We start from the raw sequence: 13,025 nt of genomic DNA on the forward strand, positions 1-13,025 counted from the left end.
CATTGCACACAAGGATTCAAGGATCATATAAAAGAAAAGTCACAATCAGTTCAAAGTTCCTCTGGGAGTTTTGATGTGGCTTGATCAGATGGTGCAGGCTTTTCTTCTTGTGTCACAAACTGGAAACGTTAAGGTTAAGTGATTTGTGATTAGTGTTGTGTTCTTTTTTATCATCAGCATATTTTTGTATCATTGGTTTTTGAAACTGAGCATTGTTCACAGGTTCAATTGGAACGTATGTCATGCATTGAGCAATTTATTTCTGAACAAGTCTTTAAAGCTGCAAGACATGGATTGGTGAGTGATATGTTATCGGTGATGTGACATAGCCTAGCTTAGTCTTCGGTACTATATATATGTGGCCTGTGTTGAGTAATAAAATACACCAAACACCTACTACTCTTCTCTACTATGTATGTTTACTTTTCCGCTTATATCTATATTTTACTGTTCTACATGGTATCAGAGCGGATTCGAATCCGTCTCTAGAAAATTAGGGTTTAAAAAAAAGAACTAAATTAGGGTTTCTGCCGCTGCCCGTTCTACTATCCCCACTCTGCTCTTCCATCGCTAATCTAATCTACCCGAAATTATGTTTTGTTCTGCTCTACTGCGCTATTATGCCCAAACTAGGGTTTACGGTGTTGCTGCTCTACTCTGCCTAAATTTAGGTTTCTACCACTACTATATTGCACAACTGCTCTTCTCTGCCAAAACTAGGGTTTCTGATGCTGCTACTCTGCTACAGCTGATACTACTACCCTACATCTGCTACAGCTGATACTAACTACCATGCATATGCGACTCTGCTACAGTTGCTACTACTGCTCTGCATCTGTACTTCTGCTACAGTTGCTACTACTGCCCTATAGCTGATGCTCTGCTACAACTACTACTACTCTGCCTTGCAGCTCTATTTATGCAACAATTGCAACTACTACTGTCCTATAGTTTCGGCTACTACTATTGCTGTTGCTGATGTTTGAGGAAAAACATTTTTGAGAACTTTGTATCAAGCTGGACAATATAGATGTTCCAACTTGAGGGGGAGTGTTAAGAATATTAGTATTCTGTCCCACATCACTGATGTGACATAGCCTAGCTTAGTCTCTTGTACTATATATATGTGGCCTGTGTTGGGTAATAAAATACACCAAACACCTACTACTCTTCTCTACTATGTTTGTTTACTTTTCCGCTTATATTCTATATTTTACTGCTCTACAGTTGTTTTATTGGAAATAATGGAAAGACTCGAGTTACATGTTGTGCATGAAATTGGAAGTTTAGTAGACGAGGAAGAACTCAAATTCTTTCAGTTTATCGAGTATGCATCATATTACTGTAATTCAATTTCATTGATTAGAGGGGTTGAAATGAATTGCTGAAGAAATCATTAAAGTTAGGGCCTCTACTAAAGTTTGTTTGAATTCTATATTTGTTAAATGCTTGATCATGATTCTCAAAGTTGTAGACATGTAGTGTGACTTCATTGCTGCTTTGGATATACTTAGAAATGAATGCTGACAGGAATGTGATTTGTTTGCCACCTTTCTTAGTGTAGAAAGTTTATCACCACTTGCTAATGTGTGTGACCTTTCACTCTTGTAATCTTGTTGTTAGATTCTTTATGCTATTCTTTTCTAGTCCACAAACTTCCTTCTTGATGTGTACACTTTTGCAAGTTATGCAGTCGTCTTGATTTGATTTCTATCAGTGCATTGTCTTGTGCAACTTATTGTTGTAAAAACTATTCTCTAGTGCGGCTATTGAATGAGCTTTTCTTTAATCTATTACTTTTTCTCCATTTGTCATAAATCATAATCATGATCATCCTAATATTGCAGATAATCCAGATATGTCCATGCTCTAATGTCTGTTGGGTTTCATGGCACATAACCAATGTCATGATCTTGTCTTGTCTTGAAAATTACATACTAATAAAACTCCTTGTCTTACTACCCAAATATAGCAACATGTCTTCGCAGACTGTTTTGCTTCGATAACTAATTTTTGGTGAACCTTGTTGCTTGCAATAACTTTAGAAGCATCTGCGGCAGACTTCGTAGGCATATAATTGAGTTATTAATTTGGATGGCTCATCCATTCTAATCAACAATTGCATATTCTAAGACTTCACTTGCATATTTTGCAGGTCCTCGTCTGTATTCAGTATCCTTTTGTTGCTACTTCGGGATTCTTCAAATTTAAGATAAGGATACAGCTGTCTCTGCCTTGGCTGTACCAGAAACTATAAATGGTGAAGTATTAGTAGTTAGTTATATATTAAATAGAATGAATCTGCTTTAATAATGTTTCCCTCTTTCCAACTCCATTACCCTTTCTTTTATTGTATTTGTTTTCATGAAGCATTTTTTTTCCTGTAATAATTACTAATTAGCGAAAATTGTAACGAAAATTGTTTGTTTTCTGGATCTACCATAAAACAAATTGAATGAGCTGGTAGTTTTTATTTACAATGTTTTTTGGGTTAAATGTGAGACCAGCTCAGCATGGCCTGTTAAACCATACCTCAAATGATTTGAAGCTTACTTGGTTTTTTGCTTTATATAGCATGTCTTGAGCGGTGTTTAGCATCATGAGATTCAGTCTATCTTTTAGGTGGATATTTGATCCTTATCTTGATCTGGTTGTATTTTCATTTGTAAGTTTTTTCTTATGTTATATTGTTTTTGCAGATTATGGAAAATCATATTATGATGTTGTAAAAAGTGTGCAGCATGTTCTTGAGAATTTTAAATCAGATCAGATTTTCTGAACCGTCTAACTTCAAATACCGGATTGCCCTGGAAAAGCAGGTCAGCGTGACAAATTCTTATCAACTTGTCTTTTTTCTCTGAGTTATTAATATGAATGTACTTAAATTTGCTAAAGGATCATATTGTTGTTTACATTTTGATTGTCCACAGAGTCACAGACCATAGTTGGCCATAAGTAACTTGTATGCTTTTCAAAATAGACAGATATTTTTGTGCTTACAATTTTTATATTGGTGTTTATTTGTTTCTTACAGTTAACTTCAACTATGCTGCATCTGCTGGGTCTCACTTCAAAATGTGATCAACAGGCTATACAAGATTTACTTGTCAAAGTAAGACGAGTGTCATTTTCTGCTGTACTAATATGGTCATGTTTCATAGAACTGCACTTTAAGTGCTCATTCTTTTTATTGAGATTGAATGTATTTCAATTTTCACCCAAGTATAACTGTTTCATTATCTGTTTCATACAGAAAGCATCATTCCTTGAGATTTGGATTGAAGGCCTGTGCTCATCTGTTGGGGATACAAGTAGTTCCGTTGATGAGGCAAAGCATGCGTCTGTGGACCAGAAAAAGGATGTTATACGCAGAACAATTCAGTCACTGGTTAAGGTATATGAGAGCAGTAAACACCATCTCATTGCTCATAGATTTGAAAAATTGGCCATGAGGTTGCTCTAAGTGAGAGTTGTGTATAGGTAGCATTTTGCTTTTTTACATTCTCACATTCTTGTTTTCTTAGCTCAAATATATGGTGTACTCTTTTCACTTGTTTTATGATTTTGTAGCATTATGCATGTAATAAATAAAGTGTGAGTTGGTGATAACCATGCGAACAAAATCATACGGAGGACAGATGTGACGAAACGCTTGCAATTCGTATGGATTAAGGAAACCACCGTTGCTGGAGTTTGGTCTAAGCTGGACAGCCTGTACATTACCAAGTCCCTAGCAAATACTAGATTGTTCATGAAGCAAATGGTGTATTCGTATAGGTTTATGGAAGATCAATCAATTGTCCTTGAGGGTTCAACATTAGTCCTCTTGATGGACCTGAGATGCATTTTCTCTAGCTCATGCTAGTGAAGTAATGAATATCAAGAAGTTCAAGGTCAAGAAGAGTTCAAGGCCAAAAACCCTGGACCTAATGCCCCAAAAGGAAAGGAAGCAGCTCCAAAGGAAATGTGCTAATTGGTAACAAAAACGTGGCATTTGAATAAAAATGTTTTCCTTGGAAGAAGAGAAACGTTGAGAATCAAGAAGAGGTCGACACTCCTTCAGTTCTAAATGTTGTTGAAAATGACAGCAAATTTAAGGATTATGAATTCAGGTTGTAGCTTTTAAACGCGTTCACAGAAGAAGTGGATTGAAAATCTCGACTAGCCATGGAAATATCTTGATGAACAGACAAAAATAACAAGTGAGATGATTATTGGTGGATGGAGAGAGCAATTTTTTTTTATTAACTGACATTTCGATTAATTAACACCTTCCTTGATTATAGTCTAATAATCATTTATAAAGTTTAATGCGAACCTTTATAAGAGTATCCGCAATGGGGCGGATGATAGCTGGCCTGATGCATCGTCCGCCACTGTAGCTCCACGGACGATGGCTTCTCCTTCCTTCGCGCCCTATGCTTCCTATGCTTTCTCCGCGGACGATGGCCTTGGATTACGCATCGTCCGGCCTATCATCCTCCCCATTGCAGGGGAAGCGGACGATGTGACGCGTTTTCATCATTTTTTTATTTCTTCTATATATATCACCACTTTTCACTACTATATCACACACTCCACTCTCTCCCCCATCTCAATTTCTCTCTAGAATAAATCCCGACGATTTCTCAAATCCGAATAATCCCGACGGATTGCCGATGTTCGGCGGCGGCGGTGGTGCCGGGTGGCCGGGTAAAGAACCTGCCGAATACCGGCCATTTGATACACCTGGTTCCGTCGAGTCTAACTGGGATCCCAACACCCAGTTCCTACATGCTATCCGACATGGAGCCGAGCCCCCAAGGAAAGGAAGAAAAGATCGAAGCACAGAGTCCAGAATTTGCCGCCTCCGGAGACCAACGAAGAATTTGCCCCAGGGAGGACGAACTACAACATTGAGGAGACCGTGCTTTTGACGAAGTGTTGGGTTGATATTTCGTAGGACCTAGTATTCGCCAACAACCAAAGAAAAATCGCGTACTGAGAGCGCATCGCTACGCGTTACAACGCAAACAAGCCGGCGGCCTCGTACAAGCGCAGGAGGGAGTAGCTCCGCAAGCACTGAGATCAAGTGAAGAAGCAACTCAATTGGTTCTCGGATGAGTAACTGAAGTGCTTGAGGGAGTAGGGCAGCGGAGAGAGTATGTCTGTTGTACTCGATAAAGCGTTGGCGTCGTACTTGTCAATGTACGGCGAGTTCAAGAGCACTATAGCGCATGGCTCATCGTGAAGGATAAGCAGAAGTTCGAAGGAGGGATCACGCCCGTGTCCTCTGCGTCGAAGAGGATGAAGAACACTGCCAGTAGCGATTACACGAGCAGGGACAGCGGCGTACCTCCGATGGACCTTAACCAGACGATGTACGAAGATGAGAGTTTAGAGTTCTGGCACACCAATGTCCACCCGACGTCCCATTGGCAACAAAGCTGCCAAGAACAAGGGGAAGGGGAAGGCAACGACCTCACAGAACCCAACCCCGGCCCCGCCTTCGGCTGCGGCGCATGCCTACGGGGACTTGGTGAGGGTCGTCGTGCAGAGGACGTTGTTGGACACGCACAATGCCCACAGGCAGTGCTAGACCTCGGATGAAGCCCAATACCTCAAGAAGATGATCGATGCTCTCCAACGCAGTTGGGAATGGACTAGATCAGCCTTATCTGTAGTGCACTTGTTTGTATTTCCACTCTTCCTATCTTCCTACTGTTGTAACCTTTTTTTAATTAAGTAAATGTAGGGGTTGCCTTTAATTTGTGGTGTTTTATATTTGTTTTGCTAATTGACATATTTGCAAACATAAAATAAAAAAAATATGAAATAGTAGCTAAAAACTATATGGCAGGCTATAGGGCGCCCCACTGCAGGTGGATGGGGCGGGGGATAAAATTATGACGTGACAGAGAATAGGGCGGGCTATAGAGACCCCCATTGTGGATGCTCTAAAGAGAGCGATGATTACCAAAGTGTCTAATGACATCCGCAACAGATTCTATTCGTCATGTTCAGAGGGAAAAGGGTTCGTAGAGGAACGCGTTGGAGCCCACCTGACAGTTCAGCCATCACTTGCTGGCTCGGAGAGGGACGAGCTATCACACTACGCGCACCCCTCTTGTAGTCAATGTGTGTTCGACGTGATGCCTACTGGTTGGGCGTGGGAGTAGGCATCATTTTGCCTGATTTGAAAATCTTAATTATAAAATTGATTTTTAATAATAAGAAATTAATTTTTAAAAATAAAATTAAATATCTTAGGATTGGTGAAAAAGTGATGAATAGAGCATGCAACGTGGAAACAAACTGAAACCTCATATCATATGTGATGTGAGGTTCAAATTATTTCTCTCTGTTTCTAACCAGAAAACAACAGAGCAGAGCAGAGCAGAGCAGAGTAGAGAAATTGGTGACTCATGTCAGTATCTTCGCAGACTCTGCGCTGCTTCAGCCCTCTCTCATCCTCATCTTCTTCCAATCACCAATGGCGTCGTCCTGCCTCCATTCGCTGCTCTCCCTCACCCTCGCTGCAGGAGCCTCTAATTCCCTCTCGAATTGAGCTGAATAAGCCTCTTCCGCCGTCGCCAGATGAAGATAACCCTAGCAATTCCTCCGGAATTCAGGTGCCGAGACAGCGATACATCTCAGTTCCCAAATCCGAATTGCTGGACGCCATTGTCTCCTCCTTGTTCCCCTCGCCGGAGGAAGCCTCTCAATTTCTCTCTCTCTCCCAGTCAGTAATTCCTCTTCGATCCATTCCTTTCACTTTCGATGATTTTTTCACCTAATTGAGTTGAGTTGTTGTACTGAACTGTGGATTGTTACTTATGAATGAGATATTGAATACAATTGCAGATGCGTTCACTACATTCAAATCACTTTTACTTTCCGATGATTTTTACACTTAATTGAGTTTAGTTGAGATGTGTACTAAGCTGTGGTTTGTTACTTAGTAAATGTGATATTGAATACAATTGCAGATGCTTGGATTCGATTCTTCACGCCGAACACAAAACCATTTTAGAGGAAATGAGATGTTACTATGATGACCTCACTCTTTCCGCCAAGGCTAATACTGATGATTTTCCACCTGTGACGAATGGAGATAGTGAGCATGAAGGAGATGAGACTGACTCCAAATTCAAGCTATCATTGCCCTTTGGTTTCACACTCGACTTCAATTCACTCTTCGATTTTTCATCCACTGATGACAAGAGGAATTATATCAAGGCTTCCAGGTCTCTTCTTTGTTTCTTTATTTACTTATACAGTAATACTACATTATCCTAATGAATTTATTTGGAAAATAACTTTCAAAAAGTAAAATTCTCAGCAGTGATTAATTGATTATAAAGTTCCTCAACTTTTTACATTCATTGTTATTAGCATGATTGTCACCAAGAAACTTTACTGCTTTCACATAACCTTTTTTTTCCCATTTTTGTGCATCTCCCGAATTTCACTTGTTCTTTAATTTTTGTTTAGAACTGCCATCCCAGGTCATTTTCAACGCTCTTTGATGAGACTGCTCAAAAATGCTGAGTTTGAAGAGTTGTCTCCCAGGGATTTGATGTTGACTTCAGCACTAAATACCGATTATCTCCTCACATTGCCTATTTATGTTGACTGGAAAAGAGCATCAGTGTCCAGTGTTATTGTATTCAGGTAAAAAAATGTGTACAATGATTGTCACCTACTGGATGTCCGGGATTGCTTCATCTGATCATAATATTTTTTCGATGCCCTACATATCATATCTGCACTATGTTCTTTGCGCTTTTGATCACCATAGATATTAATTTGCATAGACAAGGAAAATGTCTCTGTTTCCAATATGAATCTTGCCATCCAGTTAGTTACTGTATGAGAGAAACATGGGTGCCTTGCTTAAGATATAATACAACAGTAGAATATTCTATCAGGCAAGTTAACTAGCAGCAACTGATCTTGGACTGAACCATAATTTTGTTGCATTATTAGAGTTAATATATAAATTTCTCTTCTAATTATTGTCAATTTAGATGCGTCTTTATTGATAAAGAAGAAAACATATCCTTCTTTTTGTACTCTTTTGTGCAGCAAATGTACTTTATTGAAAAAGTATTGCAGTTCTTATTTCTTATTTACTGCTTTGAGTTATATGTTAACTTTTTATCTGGCTCTTGAGCCGATATATGGAGAAAACCCATTTCATGTTTAAAATTTTTCTCTTTCCATTTATTATAGAAGACTCATCTACGGTAGACCTTTCCTAATGGAATATTGGCAGGTCATTCACTATTCCCACGTGATCATTTTTTATATACAGGCGGGGATACACCACTGAGAGGCAGAAGGGCCTGCTAATTGCTGAAAAACTGGATTACTTGCAATCAAAGTTGTTGCAGAACATCATTTTTCTTATTGCTAAACCAACGGGGAGATTAGGTGTCTGGTTGGATGAGGTAATTGACATAACATAAGTTTTTCTGTACTTTTTTATTCTTATAATTCTGTGTTTAGGTCACTGTAGTCAGAATAGTTTTGTCTTTTTCACATTAGGTGTTGGACACACTATATCTGTAAATCATTAAGTATAAATGATTAATGATGTTGGTGGGATGAGAACTTTCATGCACATTGTTTGACTAGTCTTGACCCAGAAGCCTATTTTTATTTACAATGGGATCTGTTAAGCAATTTTCTTTTTCACATTAGGTGTTGGACACACTATATCTGTAAATCATTATGTATACATGATTAATGATGTTGGTGGGATGAGAACTTTCATGCACATTGTTTGACTAGTCTTGACCCAGAAGCCTATTTTTATTTACAATGGGATCTTTTAAGCAGTTTTGTCTTTTTCACATTAGGTGTTGGACACACTATATCTGTAAATCATTAAGTATAAATGATTAATGATGTTGGTGGGATGAGAACTTTCATGCACATTGTTTGACTAGTCTTGACCCAGAAGCCTATTTTTATTTACAATGGGATCTGTTAAGCAATTTTCTTTTTGGGCAGAAATCCTTCCGAAGCCTCTTCATCGCAATTACTTCCATGTGCAGAGCATTTAGTTATGGAAATATTCCCTTCTCCAGAGAAGGACATAATGCTTTAGTTTGTTACCAATGTTTCTTTCTGGAATTGATTTTGTAAAAACTTTTTTGATTTCCTAGTTAGTAGTATATGTTTACTTAAATTGTTATATTTTTGGAACAGATTTTCAAGAGCATTATACAGATACAAGACGCAGAAGTTTTAGCCAAAAGATTTAAGCGTTGGCTTGACGAAATGTCTCTTTCCCTGAAGTCCTATTCCTATGATGGAAAAATACTTGATGAGCTTGATGGAATAGACATCTTTTCCAGTGAGTTCCCAATCTGGGTGGCTGCCCAGAAAGCCGTAACTCTTTATGAAGGAATTCTCTCAGAATCTGGTCCACGTGAGAGGCTCTTGAGGAAGTTTCTAGCATGGGTTGGTCTAGTACCATCAATTCCAGAGGAAGCATTTGACCTTCACTTGGACAGTAGTAGTTCTAGATCCAATTCAAGGTTTGACTCTGATTGATTATCGTCTCATTAAATTTGTGACTTGAGTCTTATACAGTTCAAAAGCCTGCATGTTTATGACCTATGGATGATGAATTAATTCAGGAGACAAGTTTTCATTTAAATGCACCGCCACATCCTCTTGCTGAATGGCTTCTCTCATATTATCTTCACTATAATTTATGTTTTGTAATATGCCAGTCAAGTTTAAGGAACAGCTGAATAACTTCTGAGCTTTTTTTTCAGAAGATTGATCATGATATTAAAATTAATTTCTTATCTGGTTATCCAAGATTGTCAAATATCTTTATGTGCGTGTCTAAAGGACTCCGCCAACTTCGCTCGAAATATTGTGCCACTGATACATCTATTACAATGCATTTTGTCTCATTTGTCTTCACTTCTGTTCCACACTGAGGATGTTCAACATTTATCTAATTCTTGAGTTCCTCTTTGGAAAGATTTTCTTGTAGTTCTGCCTCAAGATCCTTTTGAAGTATCATATCTAAGTGAACTTTAAGATGTTAGACAATGCATAGAAGTATTTATGTTCTTTTGCAATGCATATTTGGTGTTGGGTGTGATTTGGTCTACTCTCTTTCTCAAACACACACAGAGACACATGCACAACACATGCCCATACAGATGCATGTTACTGCTCTTTTAAGGATACAGCCAATTTTTAAATTCGGTGCATCTTGAGGAATCAATACATGTCGACATCAGCACCTTTAAGTTGAGTGCTGGAACTAAATAGCATGATGTGAACCTAAATAATTGTGATATACCTATCTGATTCTTAGATGAAGAGTTCTAGTGCTTATAAGTTGCTTTTATTTGCACAGCCCAAGTTTCCTACCAAGGATATCACTCAGTGACATATGGAAACCTGCATCCCCTAGATATTGCGGAAATGATATTAGGAAGATGTTAAGAACAGCCGTTTCAGTTATATTCTCGCGATCAATTCTCCAGGTACATTAAATGCACATAATATTTTCTAATTCTTATTTTTGAGTTTTTTTCATCCTTTCTATGTGTTCATGCCTATAATCATCATACTATCTGTTGAAATTAGTTCAACATGTTGATGTCATTTCCATTTGAATTTACAGTTCTGTAAGTTGCAATTGGTTTAGGAATGTTAGAAGTGTGCACAATTTTTGGGCTTGGAGTTGCTTAATACTCCCTCCGTTCCACAAGAATATGCACTCTTTCCTTTTTAGACTGTCCCACAAATATGCACTTTCTAATTTTAGAAACTCTTTCTCTCTAGTGAGGTGGGACCCATTCTCCACTAACAATACTTTATTTACTTTTTCTCTCTACCCCTCTCGTTACCAATTTTTGCATTAAAAACCGTGTCGAACCTAAAGTACATATTCTTTGGGGACGGAGGGAGTATATTGGATGTGATGCATAGCACTCTGAGCAAACATGGAATGGTTAAATAGCGATATAATGGCACAATGAACTTGGTTAGTAGCTACAATGTGTTTGTCCTTGTTTGCCAAAGTGGTAGACATAAGTTGCTAAAAGTTCATTATACTCACTTGTAAGCCTTTTAACATTCAATTCCCAACATATACATTTAAGTTGCTAAAGTTCATTATGTTTTTATCATATGACTATCGAGAACTATCTTATGGGCCAAGGGCATTATATATTGCAAAGATAATAGCAATAATTATATATATGAGTTTTCACTGTCACGTTTACAATAAGAGAATTTTGTTGGAACTAGGAAGTGACTAATTCTACTTTCTCAATCAGAATCAATTTTGAAGCTCTTGCCATGGGAACTGCAGAAACCAGGAGATGAATCTATCAGCTAACACAGATTTATTATCCTTATCCTGTTAGTTCCCAATTAATCTATTTGCTAACATGTTATTTTGATAACAGGCTGTTTCACAGTCTGCATGTCTTTTTTTTTTGTATCAGCATTTCAAATTATCAGTTCTAAGTAAACTAAATATGACGTTTTCTAGGAGCCTGCATTCCAAGAATTAATCTTGCTATATACTGAGAACAATGAAGACAGTGAAACTCCAGGTCAAGCTGAGGTGCCTTCATTGCAAATGAAAATCTATGAGAGAATTCCTATTCCAGATTTACCGGTAAATGCTTCAGCACTGAAGGCACTCCTCTGATATGCTAATTATTAGTGCCACTGAATGATAATAATCCTTTTTTCAGGTTGTTTTCCCTCACAAGCAGCTGTCTTTCCGCATCCTTGATGCGGTATCTTCAATAACTCTACTCTGATTTGTTCCCTATCCCAAAATTGTTTTCCTGCCCTTCAATAATTTTACTCGGATTTGTTCTATATCCCAAAACTGTTCAAAAACATGTGCTGTTCTGGTTGAATGATCTTACTTACAAACTTGACCACCCACCTTCTGTAGGTACGGTTGGATGCTGCAACAATACTGGGACTGCTGGCATACTTCTTCAGTTATAAATTTGTTAACATTTTATCTTCTCCGTATGTAGATGCTCTCGTGATGTACATTTCCAGTGAGTAGAGTTTGTAGATTCATTCGTGTGTTGTTTGCAGATCTGCAATATTTTTGGATGCAGTTGCAGCCACTGCATTTGGGATATATACGTTTCGTGTACTTTTGGGATACAAACAAACAAGGGATAGATATCAAGTGAGCGGAACAAATTCTATTTCCTTGCATTTTCCCATCCAGTGTAAGTTTAGTCATCTAATGATTTATTCAGCTTCTGGTGAATAGGACGCTGTACGAGAAAACAGTAGCTAGCGGCTTCGGCTCTATTCATTTTCTTCTCGATGCTTCTGAGCAGCAGCAAGTGAGAAACCTCAAGACTTGAAAAATATGTTGGTTTTGGTGATGGTTTTTGGCTCATTAGTTATGGTTATGTTGTGCAGTACAAAGAAGCCATCTTGGTGTACGCGACCCTACTTACGGCAGAGAGCGACGAGGTAAGAAGGTTGTATTATTTGAATGCAGGTGAATGAATGGTGTAACAAGTGAGCAAGAATTTGGTTGGATGCAGGTGAAAAGCACCAAAGGCATTGCCCATAAATGCGAGGCGTTCATGTATGATGTTTTCCAAGAGAAGGTAAATATAATATTTTATCAAGACGGGGTAGTAATCAAATGCAAACTGTTTTTTTTTACAAACTCAAAACTATGATCTGGACCATTAGATGTCAAGATTTGATGTCAATAGATGACAAATAACGTGAACATAATATGTCAACACAACGTCAATCAGTTACAATGTTGACGTTGTGTTGACATTTTCTGTTTACGTTATTTGTCATCTGTTGACATCAATCTTGAAATCTAACAGTCTAGATTATAGTTTAGAGCTTGTACAATGTATAGAATTTGCATTTGATTACATCCCTATCAGGACATATACTACTCTCTGCGTCCCGGTTCAAGTGATTGATTTCTTTTTGGCCGTTGTTTTGTGAAGGTGATAATAAATAGTTAAAGTGAAGAGAAAGTAAAGTAAGAGAGA

The 13,025-nt window shown here is 38.1% G+C and overlaps 1 protein-coding gene and 1 long non-coding RNA gene across 6 annotated transcripts; both read left to right on the plus strand.

Annotated features, from left to right (window-relative positions):
• The first annotated feature begins 232 nt into the window (after window positions 1-232).
• Window positions 233-1,177, plus strand: LOC121789187. Of its 2 annotated transcripts, none has more exons than XR_006047988.1 (2): window positions 233-297; window positions 816-1,177. It is a non-coding gene; the product is annotated as an uncharacterized LOC121789187 (long non-coding RNA). The 2 variants fall into 2 exon arrangements; XR_006047989.1 differs by having other exon boundaries at window positions 245-297; window positions 749-1,177.
• Window positions 1,178-6,339: 5,162 nt separating this feature from the next.
• LOC121789188 lies at window positions 6,340-12,707 on the plus strand. Of its 4 annotated transcripts, none has more exons than XM_042187691.1 (13): window positions 6,340-6,721; window positions 6,969-7,226; window positions 7,474-7,653; window positions 8,297-8,432; window positions 9,196-9,527; window positions 10,370-10,499; window positions 11,516-11,644; window positions 11,724-11,768; window positions 11,933-11,981; window positions 12,085-12,181; window positions 12,269-12,344; window positions 12,424-12,477; window positions 12,552-12,707. In XM_042187691.1, the coding sequence occupies exons 1-13, from the start codon at window positions 6,405-6,407 to the stop codon at window positions 12,690-12,692; spliced, it is 1,944 nt and encodes a 647-aa protein (XP_042043625.1). In that variant the 5' UTR covers window positions 6,340-6,404; the 3' UTR covers window positions 12,693-12,707. The 4 variants fall into 4 exon arrangements, 2 of the variants coding, with proteins under 2 accessions (XP_042043625.1, XP_042043624.1); XR_006047990.1 differs by having other exon boundaries at window positions 6,342-6,721; window positions 11,933-12,012; window positions 12,552-12,618; XM_042187690.1 differs by having other exon boundaries at window positions 6,342-6,721; window positions 11,933-12,012; window positions 12,255-12,344.
• Window positions 12,708-13,025: the final 318 nt, after the last annotated feature.

Source organism: Salvia splendens, unplaced genomic scaffold (genome assembly GCF_004379255.2).
Source record: "Salvia splendens isolate huo1 unplaced genomic scaffold, SspV2 ctg163, whole genome shotgun sequence".
In the NCBI taxonomy this organism is placed as follows: Eukaryota; Viridiplantae; Streptophyta; class Magnoliopsida; order Lamiales; family Lamiaceae; genus Salvia; species Salvia splendens.

Excerpts from the sequence above, each read along its gene's own strand:
- LOC121789188 (XM_042187690.1), top strand. The coding sequence starts at position 6,405 with ATGTCAGTATCTTCGCAGACTCTGCGCTGCTTCAGCCCTCTCTCATCC. Across the intron at positions 11,769-11,932 it reads CTTTCCGCATCCTTGATGCG|GTACGGTTGGATGCTGCAAC; the intron begins GTATCTTCAATA and ends CACCTTCTGTAG. Across the intron at positions 12,013-12,084 it reads GTTAACATTTTATCTTCTCC|ATCTGCAATATTTTTGGATG; the intron begins GTATGTAGATGC and ends TGTTGTTTGCAG.